Source organism: Argopecten irradians, chromosome 3 (assembly GCF_041381155.1).
Source record: "Argopecten irradians isolate NY chromosome 3, Ai_NY, whole genome shotgun sequence".
In the NCBI taxonomy this organism is placed as follows: Eukaryota; Metazoa; Mollusca; class Bivalvia; order Pectinida; family Pectinidae; genus Argopecten; species Argopecten irradians.
In genome coordinates this window covers 35,604,953-35,627,435 of record NC_091136.1, presented here as the reverse complement: position 1 = coordinate 35,627,435, position 22,483 = coordinate 35,604,953, and the positions used below count along the sequence as shown (strand labels likewise).

The 22,483-nt window shown below is 35.7% G+C and overlaps 1 protein-coding gene across 1 annotated transcript in view; it reads left to right on the top strand.

The window, feature by feature from the left end:
- Window positions 1-11,087: 11,087 nt before the first annotated feature.
- Window positions 11,088-22,483, top strand: part of LOC138318390 (protein stum homolog) — a 53,952-nt gene continuing 42,556 nt past the window's right edge. The window contains exon 1 of the mRNA XM_069260701.1: window positions 11,088-11,900. Within this exon, the coding sequence (XP_069116802.1) occupies window positions 11,699-11,900 (202 nt within the window). The 5' untranslated portion in view covers window positions 11,088-11,698. The remainder of the gene's footprint in view (window positions 11,901-22,483) is intronic.

The following is a 22,483-nucleotide window of genomic DNA, read 5'->3' as shown; positions in this document are numbered from 1 at the left end:
AAATACAAGAAAAATATAAAATATATTAATTTCTTTGGTACAAAACTCAAGGCAACGGAGTTCTCCAAGGTGCACACTTTATACTGATACACCTCCAAACGCATTCGAATAACTGTACCAGAGGCTCCGTAACTTAGCTTCCTCAGCGACATCCACCCTGAAAAAATAGGTCGAATGAGGGTCAAGCCTGAAAACCTATCAGTCACTGTTATTATCAACACGTAATAAGGGGACCTCGAGAGATTGATCATAACCTTTATAAATGTGTAAATACATGTTATACATGTCGAAAAGTTAAAAACATAATGAAGTAGTCCAACCCCTGGCGATAGTTTGTTTTCCTTTAAATGTTTGGTAAATCACTCGCACATCTAAATCTTACTGCAACCAACTCGAATATCCAATGTAATGAGCCATTGGTCTATATAAAGATAAAACTATTGAATTGGGTAACAGTTGTGATAACATGTCAAATGGAATTTAGCTGCAGAAGCTTTGGCTGTTTAATGTATGCTATTGTGTTTGCTTAACGCATTTATGAGCTTAAACTTATAATTGGTGCAGAGTTGATAAAGTACATACAGCAGGAACTTATATAATTAACTGAATAATAATTTCATATTGGATTTTTTTAAACAAGTCTAAGAAGTTTTTAATTTTGAAAGCTTTGGCGAGCAAAGATTCAAGTTGATAGTCATAAAATCTCATATAAAATGAACACAAAAAACCTATGATGAATAACACTCATACAAGTAATACACATTCATTATAACACTGGTTTCACATTTGGCACGTTATTTACTAAGATCGAATCAACATTGCAAAGCAAAAGTGCATAAAATAAAGTACAAGTCGTTGTCTTTCAATAATACTTATATATGCCTGGAGTCCTTGTAGACAGATAAAATATGGAGTAGAATGCTAAGCTATTGTGGTTGTAGATAAATGTCAAATTACCTATGGTGCACTTTCAGGTGCATGCTTTGTTATGCACCTGTGTTCTGAGAAATGTGTAAGGATAGTTCTTTATACGCAAAGTAGTACAGGCCGTTCTCTTCAAGATAACACTTGAATTGTTTACACATCTGAAGGTATTTTCATGCACGCGCACGTCAAATTTATATAACAAAGATTTATGTGGCATCCACGTGCTGTGTTAATTCCCTTTGTATACAACCCCCAGATTTGCCGGCATGAATAGATTTGTGTGTATAACAAACGTTATTGGTTTTGAATGACCCACATATTAGTAAAACAAACCTCGTTGGCATCGGTTGACCTTTAGATATATACGCCGCACGTGCACGGTCTAACTGCGGTCCTGCTCGGTACGGGGTCTAGTAGACTCTTCACCCAAGGACTATAATTTTCGATCCTAGAGATAAATGGGAACACGTGCGTATGTAACCAATGTAAACTGTCGTGTAGCTGTTCTGTATTCAAACCACGTACACGGTAATTTGGGATGATGGAAACACTGTGAATGACGAATTCCACTAACAGTTTCGACATCATTCTCGGAGATCCGAACCTTCTTGTCATGGAAGAAGTACAAGCCACGCAGAAAAAAAGCTAATGTCTAACATGCAATGTAGTCTAGATGCAATTCCGCATATTCTGCATTATGCCCAAGAAAGTGATGAAACTATTACTACATCTTTATGAAAGCATAATTAAACTAAATGCTGAGTAACAATTGAGTAGAAATTTACCGAAACAGTCATTTTCAGACAGTTTTCTGAGGATTGACTTAGGCAGCTCAGATAAACAGAGACTTAGCATTTTTAGGTCGTGGCAGCCGAGTACTTAATGCTCTGGTTTTTATTTTCGTCCTTAAATACTGACGTTTGGCTGTAACATGGCTTTCCTCATACTCATTTATCCTACCACCAAAGTTGAACCTGGTGTACCCGGTTTAATTAGTATACTATATGTTAATATGTTTAAAAATAGTAATGGCATAAAACAATTTTTAATCCCATGGTGCTTATTCCGTTGATTGATATAAGCGTTATAGTAAGAGTAAAACAAAGTGTGCCCAAAGAGACAGAAAAATGTAATATCGAGAACTGAAGGAAGGGTAAAAATGTACGTAATGTATATGTTAGCTTATAAATCTGATCAAGAAAATGGTTCCAATGATTTATTCAAACACTCCTGTATAATCATACACATGCCTGCTCATTTCCCCACAGTAACACGGGGAGGTAATTAGCTTAGTCGATTACGATACGAAAATCGCCTCATTTGCCTGCGCTACATAATTGAATTCCTAAACATATATTTCTCGCCGTGATAATCTGCTGTAGGTTACAAACCTTATGGACTTTGGAGTAATATACTCTCCGTCTAGGTATCCCTTCCTATATAACTTGTTTGTCCATTGTCACTCGTCTCGTGTAATGCTACACCTCACTGAACAACAGCAGGGCTGAGGGGTAGTCATTTATATCTACGTAAATTACTTCGGCATCTGCTGATTTGGACATATAGGTATATAATTTACTAGACAGGATTCCTAACGTAATAGACTACACGCACGTGGACACACAGGGACAATTTTTATGACAAGTGTGTGAAAATATCACAAGCAGTGAACAAAATTGTGACTTCTTCTCAAACTATGAAATGCTTCTTTATTCAAACCTATCATGCTATCATACTTTCTAGTAACTAATGTGGGCCATTATTATACTATATGCACGTGACGTAGTAAATAAAGATGATTGATTATTACATAATTTACTTATACCAATATGTATTTTCTCCCCGGTAGTGGCAATCAACAACGTTTGCATTGCACTCTGCCTTCGTGTCACTACAGCACAGTAACCCATGACATATCTGTGTTATTACATAATCAGTTTATAATCAGTTTTCCAGATGAATGTTTGATGAAGTTTTACCTTGAATGATGACATTCATTTTGGTTTTGATGATAAGTGTGTCGTAAACATCTTGACTTTACCGAGATTTGATGGGGTGACTGCTCAAAGAGGTGTATCTGTATTTGACCCGCCGGAAGTACAGGACGATATGCGTAGGAGAGTGTTGGACATTGACAATAAGTCATCCTCATAGTATTTAAGCATACAACCATTTGGATCCATTCGACACGTCCGAAGCACAAAATGGTCGCGAAGGCTTAAACTCTATCAATATCCTAGCTGACAAATGATATCGCATAAGCTATGATGTCTCGTTTCCAAGGATTTTAAAGCCATTTGTTTTATATATCTTGTATGGTAATGGAAGCACGCAATCACTTGATGGTCTTAAAGCTCAAATCGTTGAGAATCACGTCAAACAGTCAAGGTAATGGTCGTATTAGTGTCTGCTTAACATCTCGTATGACAGTTGATGTCCAATAGAGTACCCAAACATAAAAGGACGATCTGTTGATGCTGGTCAAGCATTATAATCAGCAGGGGTATATTTAATGTATACAGTGTAAGAATAGATAACTTAGCATTTGACTTTACAGAAAGTGTTATTGAAGAACGATTTGATGATGGGGAGGAGTAAAACCAAAGTACCGACGAAAACCACCGACCTACGGATATAAACTATGAACCCTACTCAATTTTGTGTCGTTGTTAGTAAAATGCAATATCTCCTTATATAAAACTAACATTATTTTTTCTCGTTAGCATTTGTACATGTAATAAGTTCATTGCGTTCTAACAGTAAACTTTGACAAAATATCCTTATACAAAATCAACAAAATATCTATTTACCATAGTTAATACAAATAAAGCCGAGAAGAACCACTGAGTCAAATTACTCACAAATTTGTAATTCATTACATGCCGAAATAAGTTTTTCTATTGGCCTCTACAAATCAGCTAGTAGTTTTCGTGGTATTCGCACGGTCGGGTTTACCAATTTCTAATATGTGAACCCACCAGAGCCTCCATAGACCATTTCAGACGTAAATCGGTAAAGTATTCTACATAGTACTTAACACTTAAAGGATGGAAAGCTCCCCGACTCAAAAATTCTACCCATATAGTTTTATCAGCTTAAATATCACATTTCTAACACGTCTTCTTAAAACCGGTTACTACCGTTGAAAAGAACGATAATTTTCCTTTCGAAATCCCCCTACACAACTATACAAAGTGCCGTCAATAAGACGTGACACAAAAATGTCCTAAATCGGGCCGTGAAAATCCATGGTGGCACTTTCAAATGCATTATTATGTAGTTTTACCGGGAGTCTCTGGTGTGTGGGTTACGCCAAAGGTAAATGACGACGTGTCCCGAATGGAGCATAATAACTTTTCATTTCAGTCAGCCATTGAGATTGCAGCGGAGGTCTCGCTCATGCATAATGCATGAGAAAGTGCCACCATGAATTTCCACGGCCCCGTTGAAGAGACTTTTTTGTCATTTTTGTTGAAACGGAGCTGCTATCGTCTTTCTGAAGGCACTATGTAGGGTCATTTTAGAAGTAAAATTATCTGTCTCGGTGGTAATTTCAAATAAATTGAAATGGAATAAATAGAATGCAATTTAACGAAATATATTGCCTTTTAACAATTTGAATAATTGATATAGTAATTATGTAAAAGCAATGAAACTAGGAATTATAAGCATCAATGACACCATGTACAGCCAACTACATCTGACTCAATATTTCAGTTCAACATGTAGTTTATTTAATGTTCAACTATTAATGAAATCCTCGAAAAACATTCTTATTAGTCATTAATATATTTCATTTAATCATCGCATTTTTGTATTTTTTCCCTAACATCATAAGGCTGCACCAGCATTTAATATACAGTAATAACTTTTATTTTTATTTCATATCACATATCCTTCAATTTCCATTTATATTAACTTATCTTAACATATAAAAGGTAAATAAAGAAGAGGTCGCCATCGAATTTACAACACCGATACAGCATTGATTCATTGCATTCTTATATTTCAGAACAACACTTCACACTAGATCTTATATTCTTAGTATCTGAATATAGGTGTTTCTATTGGTGGTAATTCCGTCGAGTATCTGAATACGAGTGTTTCTGCAATTCTGCTACTTTGGAATAACATGATTTAGTCCAGCTATACTTAAGACCAATACGGTTGAATGAGAAGACCTTCGAGTCAAACAGGTTTCGATCCTACATTTTGTGATTAAAATGGTGTTGTTATCAAATGGGGACTGGTGTCAAGAAAACAGCCAGAGTCATGTAGGGACTAATTTCAAGGACATATTCAGGGTCATGTAGGGGCTGATGTCAAGGGGACACACCCAGGGTCATGTAGGGGCTGATGTCAAGGACACATTCAGGGTCATGTAGGGGCTGATGTCAAGGACACACTCAGGGTCATGTAGGGGCTGATGTCAAGGACACACCCAGGGTCATGTAGGGGCTGATGTCAAGGACACATTCAGGGTCATGTAGGGGCTGATGTCAAGGACACACTCAGGGTCATGTAGGGGCTGATGTCAAGGACACACCTAGGGTCATATAGGGGCTGATGTCAAGGACACACTCAGGGTCATGTAGTGGCTGATGTCAAGGACACACCCAGGGTCATATAGAGGCTGATGTCAAGGACACACTCAGGGTCATGTAGGGGCTGATGTCAAGGACACACCCAGGGTCATGTAGGGGTTGATGTCAAGGACACATTCAGGGTCATGTAGGGGCTGATGTCAAGGACACACTCAGGGTCATGTAGGGGCTGATGTCAAGGACACACCCAGGGTCATGTAGGGGCTGATGTCAAGGACACATTCAAGGTCATGCGGGGAATTTTTTCTGTCTTCACAATAAAGGTTTCAAGTATAATGTAAATGATCTTTTTTCTTCTTCACTCAGAGCAGCATAGAATCATTTTACCACCAGTTGACAGCAATTTCTTTCTTTTTTTAACCTGACTTTTAACAAATGCATACAATTCTTACTTACATATTTACTTAAAAACATGCACACACAATATACAATATAAATGCAAACATACATACAATGAACAATCTACATACATGTACATACATGCATTTAAATACATATGATGTTATAGCCTGTCCAGTCGAACGACAGGGAGCGTAGTTTTCGGCATCTTATAATAAACAATGACGTAAAAGTTTATACAGCAGAACATACAGACATACTGTTTCCCTACTCTTACGAGTGTCCACTGATTTATGTATACAGTTGCCGTAAATGCACTAATTAATAATATGCACATGTGCATGTACTGATAGTGTTGTTACACGCATAAACACGCACGCTTGATAATAGGAATATTCATCTGCGAACACTACGTTCTAATTGCATGTTGTTGGTCATTGGTTAGACTGGCCATCAGTCTCTAGAATATTTAACATCACTAAAATTTGGCTTGCTGACTTTTGTCTTTCATACAAGTCAGATTCTACATAAAGGAAATTATCAAGTATTAGAACTCTGGCGGCCTTTCGAGCCTTGGTCTGCGGTTCCGCTGTTGGGAATTTACAATCGACTGTCCTGTTTATCTGTAAAGCCTGCCGAATGACCAATTGCAGACGAAATTACAAAAAGACGTAACTCCTAGGCATATAATAAGGGTACAATTAGTTTTACAAAATAAGTTGATAAAACAAATAATTTTGAATATCACAAGTCTCATTTTTCACTAGATCTATCTTCATCCTTCAAACACCCTTGAATATTGCTGCTTTCTAGCGCGGCCTTCGCTCATGCAAGAACGCCCGCCTTTCCATATCTGATATTTCCCATTAAATCGTGATTTGAAGTGATCCGAGATATAAACAGATCATGTTTGTATGTTGATGTTGTTGTGGCAAATATGTTCGTGTTATGGCTGCGATATCAGCACTCTTTTCGTTAGAGAAGTTTGAAACTTAACGAAAGCTAATTATAAACAGCATACTAATCTCATGTATACATACAATTCGTAACACCAAAGTGGAAAGGTGGATGTGTTCCCCCCAACAATTGCCCGTTCCTCAATAAGAGTAAGATATTATATGCATTCAAGTCACAATCTTGACTTTCTGCAGTGTGTCTTGTGTCTAAAATAGACATGAACGATGCCAAGCTGAGCTAACTGTCGTCATAAATAGTAATCCCTTCAGCATGCGAGATTAAAGAAACACGGCTACATTATCTTGGCTGTTTATGCTTGCACATCTTAAGAATACAGTTCTGTTATCTAAACTGGAGTAAGAACAATACTCGGGTTCGGAGAAAATGATACTTAGTTCTCCTGACTACTAGTACAACAGTTATACAGATATCAGGGCGGTTAGTTCAATTGAGAGAGGAGAATATGTGAAAAAGTACTGTCTAAACAATGGTATATAACATGTGAATATGAAGGATAGCAATATTCTACCCGAGGGTCAGATCTCGAGTGTAAAATATCCCTATCCTTCATATCCACATATGAAAGAGTATTTTTCTCTTCTACCTTGATGTTTTATTGCAATTTTACGACGTTATTTTGAAATAAATTCGAAAACCGCGACCGCAAGTTAATTCTCCACATATGAAAATTGATATTTTCAACCCAAATCCTGTTGTTTGCGTCTTTTAAAGTAAAACGGCAGTCTAGTTTCAAAGAAAATAAAAGTTTAAATTGTACCGAGAAAATAGTAATTGTGTCGACGCTGTGACGACACGATGCTGAATTGCATGGGTAGCCAAGCAAAACAAACTCAGGCAACATGGGTGCATTTCCCGACACAAACCAGTATTAATTACACCTGTATGTATGAGGGAAGAGACAATATTGTCTGGACATGGACAACTTCGCTAGCCAGGAGTATTCAGTATGTACGATACTCTCTCTGAAATCCTTGGCGGATCCCACGTCAAAAATGAAGTTCTCACACAGCATGCACCATCTGCTGAATTACTGCAGTTGCGCCCCATCCATCTGCATTGTGCGTAATAAGCAATTAACGAAAAAGCTCGTGTCATCGTTCTATGAATTGACACAACGGCTTCGCCATTTTAAAAAAAATACCAAAGATAAATATATCGTGAAATTTTATTATTAGTTCGGACATCAGTTTTTTATATTTCATACTTCAGTGTCAAATTTTGTTGAGTATTAAGAACATATTCACTTTTCTCTATCTGTTTGGAGAGCATTGTATCCAGGTTAACTGGTTTAAAACAATTAATAATTAATAAAATAGTAAATGTGACTTTACTTGAAGATGTGGACAGACATGGGATGCTTTAATGGTCACTGCCATCACTTCGGTTCAGTTGACATATGGAAATTGCCTCCCTTGCCTCACTATCGACCTTGGGTGGAGCGCTCGTCCCGGTGAAAAAGGTGTTTTGTCAGCGGCCAAGACACACCCTGGACTATAATTATAAAAGATGCTTCTGCCCCTGTATAAAGTGCAGCATAAAAGATAACCGGGCGAGTGTGTCCGGTATCTATGGCGGCATGCTTCAGTGAAATAACACTATAAAATTGGCAAGATTTACACACGCGCAGTGCAATGCATACAGAGGGAGCCGTCCTTAATTTGACTAACTGTTAATAGGATGTAAGTTCAACCTAATTGACAAACCAACGCTCACATTTCACGTTTGCTCTTAACCGAATATATCAGTGGCCCCTGTGTTATCGTATGGAAATGAAAATGGTGGATAACCTAATGTACATTTAAGGATTAACTTGAATAGATTTTTGTTGTTATGGAGATATAACACAAAAATCTGAGTGTACCACTAAATAAACCGCGAACATAAAAAATATATTCAAATTAATCCCTATAATTCAATTTACTAAAGATAATCTCTTCAATACTTAAAATTCATTTTGGGACTCTTTTGTCTATGAAATCATTACGCCGTAATCCCAGCTAATCAGAAGCAACGACACAAGCGGCGACGCCATTTCTTCCTTTATGGGCTGATATAAAGTAAATTTTTAAGCCAATGAAAATGCTCGTAACACGCAAAATTGAATTATTGACATATATTTACATTTGCTATGCTTGTTTACTTAACACAAATACTAGTCGACTAGACATGACGTTGTTTGCATTTTGACGCACATCGCATGTAGTGCTGTTTTTCATAGAATTTTGGAAAATGTAAATAAAAATACATATATTATATATTACATTTTTTCAAATTAAAATTGTATAACAGAAACGGAAAAAGTATCCCAACATGCAGTGCTTTCATTTTTCTTCAAAATAATGAATGTCAAATATAAAAATTACCTCCACGTAATGACACTAACGCGTCACCACAAACACATTTGTATCATCGAACACAAGTGCAGTTGTTCCATATATCGGTGAATCTACCGTAGATAATCACATGACTCCCAAGGATGTAATATCGTCAAGTCAGACTACTTGAGCACCGATGTTTTGATAACTTTGGCAATCTGCAGTGACTGTAAAAAGAGTGCGCAAGCTTCGCCTCGTTGCACAATCGTTACCGAGTTCACACATATGGCCGAGTACAAATACTTTATAATTACACTATTTATCACATAATCCGCCTGTTTTTCAGTGATTTCATCCGTGTAATATTTTTGCATATTTCATAAATGTAATATGTCCTGGGACTATTTTCATTGGCTGGAAATTCATTTTGACGTCTGACAGAAAAAATAAATATGACGTAAGGAAAAATTACGTAACGTCAGGATTACGAGGACGGCGGGACAAGATGGCGGCCTCTACTGGAATTTCGGAATACATTTTGACGTAGATATGGGATAAAAAGTATCTTTTTAAATTTGTGCTCATTTCATATGAGATTTTATGAAACTCGTCTCGAAGTTTTTATTTTTGCTGGCCAAGGCTCGCAAAGGCTCGCAAAAATAAAAACATTTTAGACTTGTTTCATATGAAATGATCACTCATGCAAGATCCTATATAAAACATGACTGAAGGCAAGGCCTTAAAGGGCGCAACCAGATGTTTCAGTAAACTATTAATTATACAATGTTAAAAAGTTCAATTTATCGAAATAACGGAGCCGACCGAATTTTCTGTTTATTTTTTATTCATATATTCACACTCTGTCCTTGTCCTCAAACCCCCATTTGAGAAGGAAATCCCCATTTTATTTCCGTAACAGATATTCCGTTTTTGGTTAGCTGATTATATTGAAAGTGGTCTATCACTTGAACGCTTGCATATAAAGAGCAAATAGCACTGATCATAAACTTCTGCCGGATGAAGATTAGTATGTTCGTCGGATCATTAAAGCGTTTGAACCGCTTGATTATATAGTGAGATGACTTCAAAGCATGACATCACGCTGATGGGATTTTCTACAGTGGGTAAAACAATGGCGGCCGCTAACTGAAGCTGTCAGTGTGTTGGATTGAATTTGAAAAGATTGTTTTTTTGTTATATTTTCGTGTACGTGTTACCTTAGAAGTGCTTCGCACTTCGTGCCCTTAGGGCTGCGCCCTTATTAACCTTTACTGTAAATAAATACGTATTTATATATATGATCTGATTAATTGAAATTGTCTCTTAAAGTTAATCAATGATTCTACCTTATATGGAGTCATTATTGGCTGTTCAATTGAGTAAGCTCATATCACTTATGACCGTCTTTTATTGAATAATTACGTCACTTCCTAATGACGGTTATATATTGCATAAAATATAAATGAAAAGTCGCGTGAGTATAAATCTAATCCCTATTTATTGTTTCTTGACATATTATGTAACAAGCAAAGCATCGCATCAAAATGTAAATATCACGATGCAGTTATGACATGAAACTTAATATTGCTTTGGCTAAAATAATATGCCCACTGAAATATACCAATTTACCGTATATGTAAGGTGAGATTTTACAAGCATGGTAACACACGTATTTAAACACTTGGATGTACATTGATGAGTCGCTATTTATCGCCTCCATTTCCCTGTGATATATGTGATGACAGCACTTGAAACGATACAATTATGAACATTGATTTCGTCATTATCGTACACGATGTCAATCAGTTTTCCACGCGCCCACAACCTAATTACCATTACAGTAATGCGCTTTGAAATGAACATATATTGCTGCTTTATTTCCAATAACATACATACCCTGTCATAATCAGGAGTCCAGGTCTACCTTGACCAGTTCATTAACACCAGCAGGACAGCATATACATATATATATAGATACTTATGTTTACAGTGCACGTGAGGTAAGCGCGTGTGGAGGAACACATACGATATCACGTGACGCTAACAGCACGTCAAAACCAAAGCTGACTGACGAAGCTGATTATCCAAGAGAAATCGTGAAGCAGACAAGAGAGCGGCTGTACGTATGTATCTGTGAAAAATTTCCATATCAACTATGTTGTGTGATTCTGCTTGCCAGTTTGTGTACAGTGTTGTCGTAGGCCTACACTGTCTGTAGTGTAAGTGGAGGCCAACCTGGAGCTACACTGCCGTTTTTCAAGATGAAAATAATTTGAACGTAAAAATACCTTCATTGATATATTTTCAGAGTGCCATCGTAGTATCACTTCGCATTCGACAACTGCTGTGGAAAGTAGTTCAAACTTCTGCGGATATATATATATATATATATATATATTATAAATGTGAGAAAAAAAGTTTCAAAAAGTGATAAATTGATTGCATCATAAAGTTCATATGGAATTGTTTTATGCTGCTATAAAAGTTGTTTACAAATAACATAGTTGGATTTATAACGCACATATTATCTCAACAATGGCATCGGGAACAGGAAGCGAAGACGCAAAAGCGTCCCTCACGGGACACCCTAAAAAGAAGAGCGTGCAGATTATGGATAATAGAGACGAGATTATAGAAGTGACGGAGAAACACGGTCCATTGTATAACGCTATACCATGTATGCCGATCGGAGCTGCAGCGGTGTGTTGTATTTTAAACATACTCGTCCCTGGACTAGGTGAGTCTAATATTAACAATTTCTTAATTGATTAAATGGGATTCGCCAAACCAGATGGTAATATGGCGCTATCTGTGCTAAATATCGCATTACCTTTTTTTGTAGTTTTTTAAGTCCATAATATGTAAATAATAATTGTATATATAATTTTTGTATTGCATGCAACCATAATAAATTGATGATATTGGGTTTTGTACACTGCTTCAAACTTTATGACGTCTTTCTCGGTAGAACTTTACGGCGGCGTATTAGGGCCACTATATAATTTAATTTATCTTGTACGTACAAGTTAGTATCTTGTACGTACAAGATAGTATCTTGTACGTACAATAGTATCTTGTACGTACAATAGTATCTTGTACGTACAAGATAGTATCTTGTACGTACAAGATAGTATCTTGTACGTACAAGTTAGTATCTTGTACGTACAAAGTTAGTATCTTGTACGTACAACTTAGTATCTTGTACGTACAAATAGTATCTTGTACGTACGTACACACTTAGTATCTTGTACGTACAACTTAGTATCTTGTACGTACAAGATAGTATCTTGTACGTACAAGTTATTATCTTGTACGTACAACTTAGTATCTTGTACGTACAAGATACTATCTTGTACGTACAAGATACTATAAGTTGTACGTACAAGATAGTAACTTGTACGTACAAGATACTAACTTGTACTTACAAGATACTAAGTTGTACGCACAAGATACTATCTTGTACGTACAAGATACTAAGTTGTACGTACAAGATAGTATCTTGTACGTACAACTTAGTATCTTGTACGTACAACTTAGTATCTTGTACGTACAAGATAGTATCTTGTACGTACAACTTAGTATCTTGTACGTACAACTTAGTATCTTGTACGTACAAGATAGTATCTTGTACGTACAAGATATTATCTTGTACGTACAACTTAGTATCTTGTACGTACAACTTAGTATCTTGTACGTACAAGTTATTATCTTGTACGTACAACTTAGTATCTTGTACGTACAAGTTAGTATCTTGTACGTACAAGATAGTATCTTGTACGTACAAGATAGTATCTTGTACGTACAACTTAGTATCTTGTACGTACAAGATAGTATAATGTTGAAACTCTCGGTATTAAAGGCTGTGGCTGGTTTACTGTCACAATGGCATCGCATGAAGCTATACGTATATTACGTAAACTTTGTTTAAGCCAAAGGAAGAAAAGAATATATGTTGTGGAGTTGTAATGCTGTGATAAGTTTCCGAACACATATATGTAAATGTTTATAACAGAGTATTTACTATGATCATCATTTGGACAATAATTGATGTGTGTATATATGTCTAATAAACACAAAAACACATATGAAATAATTTGTTTTGCTTTTGTTGTCTGTGCAATCAGTAACTCATTCGAATTAGGGCATATTGCCTAGGATTTTTTTTCGGAGGCAGTTAATTATTTTCAATACTACTATTCTGAAGTAAAATAAATGCTCAAACATTTCCAATAATGGCACCATTGTGAAGTATTTAACTTTTATTACTGAAGAAAATTACGAATTTGTTTAATAGATAAAACTTATCATTCATCGGAGATGTATCATATTCATTTTATCTCTAAATGTATCTTATCTATAAAACGAGCGACTATACAGTTTTCTCGAAAGGAACTATACAGTGTCAGTTTCAAAATAATGCAAGCGACTATACAGTTTTCTCGAAAGGAACTATACAGTGTCAGTTTCAAAATAATGCAAGTGACTATACAGTTTCAACTCATAATCCGGCAATTTCAAATTACGATTGTGAAAAAGATATTGTTCTCATTAATATATATTCATATTTTTAATATTGTCAAATAAGTTAATAAACCTGTGATCGTGCTTGAAGCAATGCAAAGTAGACCAACTATCTTTAATTACGAAAAATATCAGGCGGGTGACTCAATTCTGCGGTGATGAACAGCAGTTCAACTCAACTTGTATGTTCAAGATACTAAGTTGTACGTACAAAATACTATCTTGTTCGTACAAGATACTATAAGTTGTACGTACAAGATAGTAACTTGTACGTACAAGATAGTAACTTGTACGTACAAGATAGTAACTTGTACGTACAAGATACTATCTTGTACGTACAAGATAATAACTTGTACGTACAAGATACTATCTTGTACGTACAAGATACTATCTTGTACGTACAAGATACTAAGTTGTACGTACAAGATAATAACTTGTACGTACAAGATACTAACTTGTACGTACAAGATAATAACTTGTACGTACAAACTACTATCTTGTACGTACAAGATACTATCTTGTACGAACAAGATACTAACTTGTACGTACAAGATACTATCTAAGTTGTACGTATAAGATACTACAGTTGTACGTACAAGATACTATACTTGTACGTACAAGAGTAAAAACTATCTTGTACGTACAAGATAATAACTTGTACGTACAAGATACTAACTTGTACGTACAAGATAATAACTTGTACGTACAAGATGCTATCTTGTACGTACAAGATACTATATTGTACGAACAAGATACTAACTTGTACGTACAAGATACTATCTTGTACGTACAAGATACTAAGTTGTACGTACAAGATACTAAGTTGTACGTACAAGATACTATCTTGTACGTACAAGATACTATCTTGTACGAACAAGATACTAACTTGTACGTACAAGATACTATCTTGTACGTACAAGATACTATCTTGTACGTACAAGATACTAAGTTGTACGTACAAGATACTAAGTTGTACGTACAAGATAATATCTTGTACGTACAAGATAAATAAAATTTTGTAGTGGCCCTAATACGCCGCCGTAGAACTTAACAAACCTGCTTGATACAAAAAAAACCCCGTTTCTGGGATCTCAACAATTGACTGTTTAGTCAGAATTCCAAACTTTGAAAATTTGAGTTATTTTGTTCTAATGGTAAGGACGTAATTTCGCATTGTAATTAGAGTTAAAACATGTGTCAAGTAAGCAATATCCTTTTCGTAATTATAGGGGAAATGTTCGTGATTGTATAGTTTTAATGAAAATAAAAATCAAATGATAAATTGTGATAAAACAGTAAGTCCGTTTTGCAACAGGTAACATTTGAATTACAATTTTCGTATCCCATTAAAAGTGATGACATCGTATATGTTTTTTCCCGAGCAGAGCTGGCAATTCATGAACAGTTTAAGTGAAGTTTATCTGCCAATTACGTTTTGTCGCTATTTAAACGTCCCTGTATTGTTTATGTTTTTGTCGGTAACCGATTTCCAGGTGAACTGTTCTTTAACCGTCAGCTGCCAAGTATTTTATACACACACTTGAGCCGCCAATCCTATTTACTGTGCGAGGATGTGGAATCTCGTAACGTAATGATTGCATTGGAACAAAATAAATTTATATCTTCATTTTGTACATAAATCATTTTGATAAGCCAAGCCATGATATCGTCCAGACAACAGAGAATCCTTTGATCCCGAGTAAGTGACATGAAAAAAAAATCAGAAACCCGAAAAACGAAACAACAAAAAAGACACACGATTGGATGGATAAGAAGGAAGTCGTTTTTATATCTGATAATAACCACATAAGACAGTACTTAAGAAATGACAAATGTGGTGATGATACAAGATAACTTCATTTTGAGAACGAATGTCGATGATAATGCAAGAATTATCTGTTTAAACTACTTCCCAATCATGACCTTAATCCGTGGAACCTTACAGTGTGAACATGACCTGGAGGTTGTGAACATATCCTGGAGGTCACCAGCGATAACTGGGGCCAATTTTTAGGAGTTCACGCACAATCATTAATCTTTATGGAGTGTTAGGTCGTAACTTGTTAAGGTGTAATATAAATACCGTGAGTTGGTGACCAAAACTGGTCAGCATGCTAATATTGAAATCAAAGTAATGATAATACCATTTGACAGGCTACTGCTGTGTCAAATTATGTATTGTCACCAAATTAGGACACTTTTGTAAACTATTTCTGAGTATTAACATGTACAAGACCAAAAACAAAAACATTTGAACAAAGCGTATATTCGAATTCCGAGATGTACTGTTACAAACCAACGGTGACTTTAACAATAATATTCCATACCGACTCATGTAAAATGTCATCTATGTGTTTTTGATCAGTTCAACTTATTGTTACATATTAGAGTTGTATAAAGACGTCTTATATTGCTATTTGTTGCCATCTGGGCCCTTCTAATGAAAATAACTGATATTTAAAATATTGTTTTCCAGTTACCAATAACGTTTCGTTTCTCGCATTTGTCTGTTTGATGCTTTGAATTTTTATGTAATAGATATACACCATGTGAACTTTTTATTAATTCATTATAAAACCTATGATACAATACAAAATCAAATCAGTATGACATGAATTGGATACGGAAACAAGTGTTAACGCTTATTTTAATCCGTCTCCATCAGATATACATAGATATGCATGCATCAGGTATCAGGTATAATGTCATATGTCAATTCCCATTACCAATGACACTGGTGATTAGCACCGGGCGGACAGAAAGTGACCTGACCATATCCACAGGTGACGAAGGACAGTGGAAGGGAAGATTGATTATTGATTATTGTGTACGTAAGTTCAGGAACAGGCCATACATTCATAGATCTCACATTCAGTCAAATCAATCTATCCTCTCTTCAACATCACAAGCAGTCAGAGAATTACTTTGATATAGTATTTCATAGTATCGGCGTGACAAATGTAGCACAACAATGTGAAATAATCAATATTTTTTATGTTCAATATGTTTGTAAACCTGAGGAGCAATTACACAAGAATAAAACATATCTCTGATTCTTTGTTGTTGATACAGAATAATGTTCTTGTCGTTAGGGAGGATTTAAATGAAATTATAACATTAAGCATGTTAATCATGAACGGGACGCTGTGGTCAATGCAATATGGTTTTGGTCTTTTGCTTTCTGCTAGCTCGCTAATTTTTTTCCATTATTGCACAAGGGACACATTACATTTATTCCGCAGCCTCCCAAAATAAATCGACATTTATACGCGCAACGCAATGAATACATAGAATGAGACCATTCTTAAATGACCCACAATAACAAGAATATCAGTTATGGAGCTCGTCGTGTGTTACGTTCCGCTCTTTAAAACAACATTTAAGCTGAATTATTGCCTAGTTTTACTTTTTTATTTTAAAATGAAGCCAATCAATCAGCGACTATAGCCTCTGGGTCGTCAAAACTATACACTTCAATCCTTTGGCAGTATATTAATTTCGACTTCTGATGCCCCTGCAGCTACACCCAGAAGAAACACCCTATAGCCTGGCTTCACCAACGTCGCTGCTGTGTATATACTGATATCAGAGTATAATATTGGCAAGGTGCACATTTTGCAGCCAGAAAGATCATTTGATTTTTCACATTCGTCTGTGATATGTGTTATATATCTCTGGTGAAACCTTCCGTTTGACGATTTGTTTGTGTGTGGTCCTTATTCACGTATTGTGTAGATGGCCTCCGTTAAGACGAAAAAAATCTAAACATTTAAGACACTTGCAAGTTGCTGCAGTTATCTATCTGATATAGGTAGTTAGAGAAGGGTGATGTGTGTTCTTAAATCCTTTGTCATTAAGGACGGGACGTTTAAGAGAACCTCACCACTAACTATAAAATCAGGGCAGTGGGATCCTTGATAAGACTGTTTGTATGCATCGTCTCTCCTTGACGCCAAATTAATTGAAGCTCTACAATGCGACTCATCTGTCCTTATACTGTCAGCAAAACGAATGCCGCTTTAACATTTGGAAGCAAAACAGAACGCAGGCATTTACCGAGAATTCGATCTCCATTAAAATAACGCCTTTCATAGAGGTGGTAAGAGATAGCACCTTCTTTGTTAAACATGATACTTTTGTTTAGAAAAAGAGTCAAACCAACACCCCTGAAAACGATCCGAGAGTCGGCCGTTGTTTCTGGTTGTTTGATGCTCACTGTATGCGATCTCGTTATGTATAGACAATCAGCATCTGGGCCAACCATAAAGAATCGGGGGCATACCAAAACAAGTTTGAAATGCACAAATTGGGTGCGTGCTTTCCAAATATCATGTGCATCCTAACTAATGACATTTAATGGCCTTGTAGTCGACTTCTTTCATGCTGATGAAAATCTTAAGAGACATGAAACGTGGAATATTGGCCAAAATGTGCAATAAACTGAATGTACTGAAGCCAATTTCAGAGCATCTTGCAACAGTGTCATATATACAAAGCATTTGACAGAGTCCTGTATTTTTGTAGTTAGATATTGTTATGATATGATATTGTGTATATATAAAACTTACAACGACACACTGCGCCAACGGTGTCTTAAATACCAGAGAGATGTTCTAATACATTACAATTCTCCTCCGCGGCAACGTGTTGCATCTTCTTATGAACACAGTTTTAAGAATCCTTTATCAAAATACAAATGTTAAGGAAATAAGATGAGAAATCAAGAATGCCCAAAATCATCCTTTAAAATATGAGAGTAAAAAAAGTCCATGTACACCAAAAGAGCAAGTGTTTATTCCTTAATCAATAACAAATATCACAGACTATTCAGAACTCCGGTCACAAGCTTCAGAAGATCATGATAATCTGACAGATGGTTCATTTCACTACCCATCTGAATTCATTGTTATTAGGACCCTCATTAATGTATCTAATGAAATGGGGACGCTATCAGACGGTTGCAATACACATATGTGATCTTTTGATCATTGTATATGAGATTTTATAAAAACCGTAGCTGAAGACATTTTGCAAGTCTTACCAAGTTTAAATGTTGGTTAATTGTTTTGTTCCTTGAACGATTCAAATGCGATGTCCATTCCAATAGAAAAAACTCCAATTACTATATTTTCCATTTTTAAGTATTTTCTTAGATCACAATTCATTGACAGGTGAGATTGAATTCCAATGCGCGATGTGATTTTAATCTAAATTCAATCATCCCTGTTACCTTCAATATATCAACTGAATTACCCCTCAGACACATATTTATTCCTCAGTGTATTTCATCCAACAGACAAAGGATGCTGGTACCATCTCTGATCTGTGTGGAATAGATGACATAGTTCAGACGGCGTGCCATTAGGTCAAGGACTAGGTATAGTGTGGTACGCAAAGCCAATCGAGCCTTTGTCTATGGTATTGACTCTATATATTACATTTCGACACGACTGCTATGTTGCTGTTAACTTCATACTTTATCAAGGAAAAGTAAGTGGTTTCTCAAGTGGTGACCCCCTTTTACCTTTCACCTGGCGGGGAGACTCGACTGTCGAACAAAACAGATCCAGACTTTTATATCTTTCTAATTGTACTTGAGTTGTTATCTATGCTCTTGATGAATGAACGTAAGTTGAAAAGAAAGTCTTAATTGGGAAGGGAATCTCTAACGTATCAGTGGTGCGAGCAGCTGTGTATACTTCTGCTATCTCGGGGATAATTCATACGTTTTCTCTCTACCACTACCTACATTATACCGTATTATATTAGTAAGAAATATTTCCAAACGTTCTTGTGAGTCTGTTCATTGATCGTGTATTTACAAAATGTAAAGACAACCGTTACACTAATAAGAGTGTTTTCATGGTGTCTCAACTGCTTTTCTTCTCCTTTTGAGGGACCGCATGACCTATTGACCGCATCATAAAAACTGAGAAATCTATCAAAACTTGAAGTTATTGTTGTAAGAAACGCCTCTCTCTGCCCCATATAGTTACATGTGATGCTTTCCCTTACCAAAGTAAAGATAAAGTGTGTCCGCAATCTTCCAATGGTTTAGCGTTGACATTTCCTGAACAACGTCATGAAAAAACAGGATGTCGATTCGTTTGTCACGCCTTGTATATTCCTTAAGTTGATGTTAAGGTACCGCTGATAACTTATAGTATATTACATGATTTTCAAAAATTAAAAAAATATTTCCTTGTTTATGGAACATTCTTCTCGATGTATAACTCTTATCTAGATAGAACATTGAATTTTGTTTTATCAATATTCTGGTGAATGATTTGTTGAAGAGTAGTGACATGTAGGTGAGCATTTTTATTGGCATTAATGATTATTATTCTATAAAATCAGATATAAATAAAACATGTCCAAAAGGTAAGATTTATCGTTTGAAAGAAAATAAATATTCTTTTATCATCATCTTGTATACAAAGTAGAAAGAAAAAGCAACGCTATATGCTGTATATGATCGTACAATGGTTATAAAATAGTTTCATTTTAAAGGTAGTATTGGTCAACATGTATATAAGGTCTTCAAAAACTAGGATCTATGGTTACTTGTATTTATCAAAGAATGTTAATATCAGTATAGGGAATTATATTGGATTTTCAAGTGGTACTTGGAAGGATATTTCTGCTCCAAAATTGACCCATATTGACACTTAAAGTGCGGAAATCCCGGATAGCCATGTCACTGTAGTCGGCTGTTACATGGACTTTATGCTGTACATGTCTACTTAACTGGTCCAAACAGCTTTACGATGATACAGATGTCACATCTAGTACCAGTTTAAGGACTGAGAAGTCACGATTGTATTCTAAATGGACGATAAACCCACATTTGGTAAACATGTGTCATATACAATACAATTCTAAATCGGACATTATTTTCTAATTTTACATTCAAATATTATGTATTATGTCTTTAAAACAAGTTCAAGAAGTTTAGAAACCTGTAATAGAGGACAATAGGTGTAAAAGTATTAAGTTAACCACTGTTCCTGAAACATTTTGATGCAAATAAGATTATCAAATATTACAATTTTATTACACTGACCGTAGCTATTGGACGTTTTTTATATATAACCAAGACTGTTCATTAGTAACTTAACTTCCTAGCAAACATACCCATTAGTAACTTAACTTCCTAGCAAACATACCCATTAGCTTCCTCATATTCAGATTTACTTCGACAACAAAAAATACCTGTCTGCAAAAACATCAGCATTGCTACCTGATACGTGTTTATCTTCTTTAACGCGGTGTCTTCTTTCTTGTCACGAGTACACGGAGAAATTCAAATCATCCGGCGGCTGTTGCTTGACCATAATGACGTCAACCGTGGGCTAATATTTGTCAACAGAAGCCAACGTATATCAGGGATACGTCTCAGACTGGTGACGAGTCTGACAATCAGACAAACGTACGAATCCCTAGAAATGAAAACTGGCTTCATTCTGTAGGCTTCGCTCCACGTTCCTTGTCCCGACGTGAGTTTTGACATCAGTATTTCTTCTGTGTCTACTATACTTCATATAAGTTATCAGTATTTTTTCAATATTTTAGACATGTTCATGGAAATTTAATTCACAAGCCAATATCTAAGAAAAAACCATTTAATAGTTTAATATTATTCACAAGCCAATACCTAAAAAAAGATTTGTAGTTGTATTAAGTATGTGTTTTGGGAAGAAGATTGTAATAATATTGATTGCCATATCTTTAAGATAAAAAAAAGTTGTATACACAATTTTTGTTTGTGAATTGTGATTCAGTTAAACTCCATATCGCATTGACATGTATTTCTTAATGAAAGTGATTTCAAACACAGGAATATTTTTTTTTCAATATTATTTTAAATTAGTATAAGTAGTTTTATAAGTGTCAGAACATTAAGTATTTTAAACTTGATTATGGATATGATGTTTTTCTAGTTTTTCTTATTTATTAACCGCTTCCCTTTATCAATACCTTTTTTTAAATACATTTATTTGATGTTATATTGTCTTACTTGCTGCCATAGTAGTGTACGCCCTCATATATTTCTAAGAGGATAAACATGATTCTGCTCGATATAATTAACAGATAATCTGTACGACCTAACGACGCCCCAGAATACACTAGGTAACAGGAAGGTCAAGTCAACTTTATTACTGAAAATCACGTCATTACGTGACGTAATTGTACGAGAGAGCGCAAACACAAATTTATTCACGTAAGAGCCCTCTTCAAGAATTTGTGTATTCGTGAATATTTTGAAAACAACAAATACCCTGAAATATCATCTAAGCGAAAATGAAGTGGAATTATTTTGTGCTAATTGTGTTACTGGATTTCTAACTCTAATGCATCCGGAAAACTAAATTAATAAATGTTGTCTATTTTTTGCTCCCTTTGATACCTGTACGTATTGACCTACACATAGCAATGTTTTAACGCACCGAAAATATTATTTTATAAAAGTATGGATCATCGTCATAAAGATGCCAGATTGACCTATATGATTGACAGGAGCCAGAGACGTCTGGGACGTATAGGCATGTTCTGGCAGGGCAGCATGTTCCTCCTTCAGGTCTTTATGGCTGCACATGCTGCAGCAGGTCATTGGTAATTACACCACCGCGCAGTTCGTGTTGGTATACAAGGCATTGTTAGGCTGGCAGCCAGTCAACTCCTATACACCGCCGCTATGTAAAGTGACGTTTCATTGATACGACTATGCACCGTAACCAATACAAAATAACATACTCTGCTGTAATTACAAATCTGCTTAGGTGGAGTACTAAAACATAT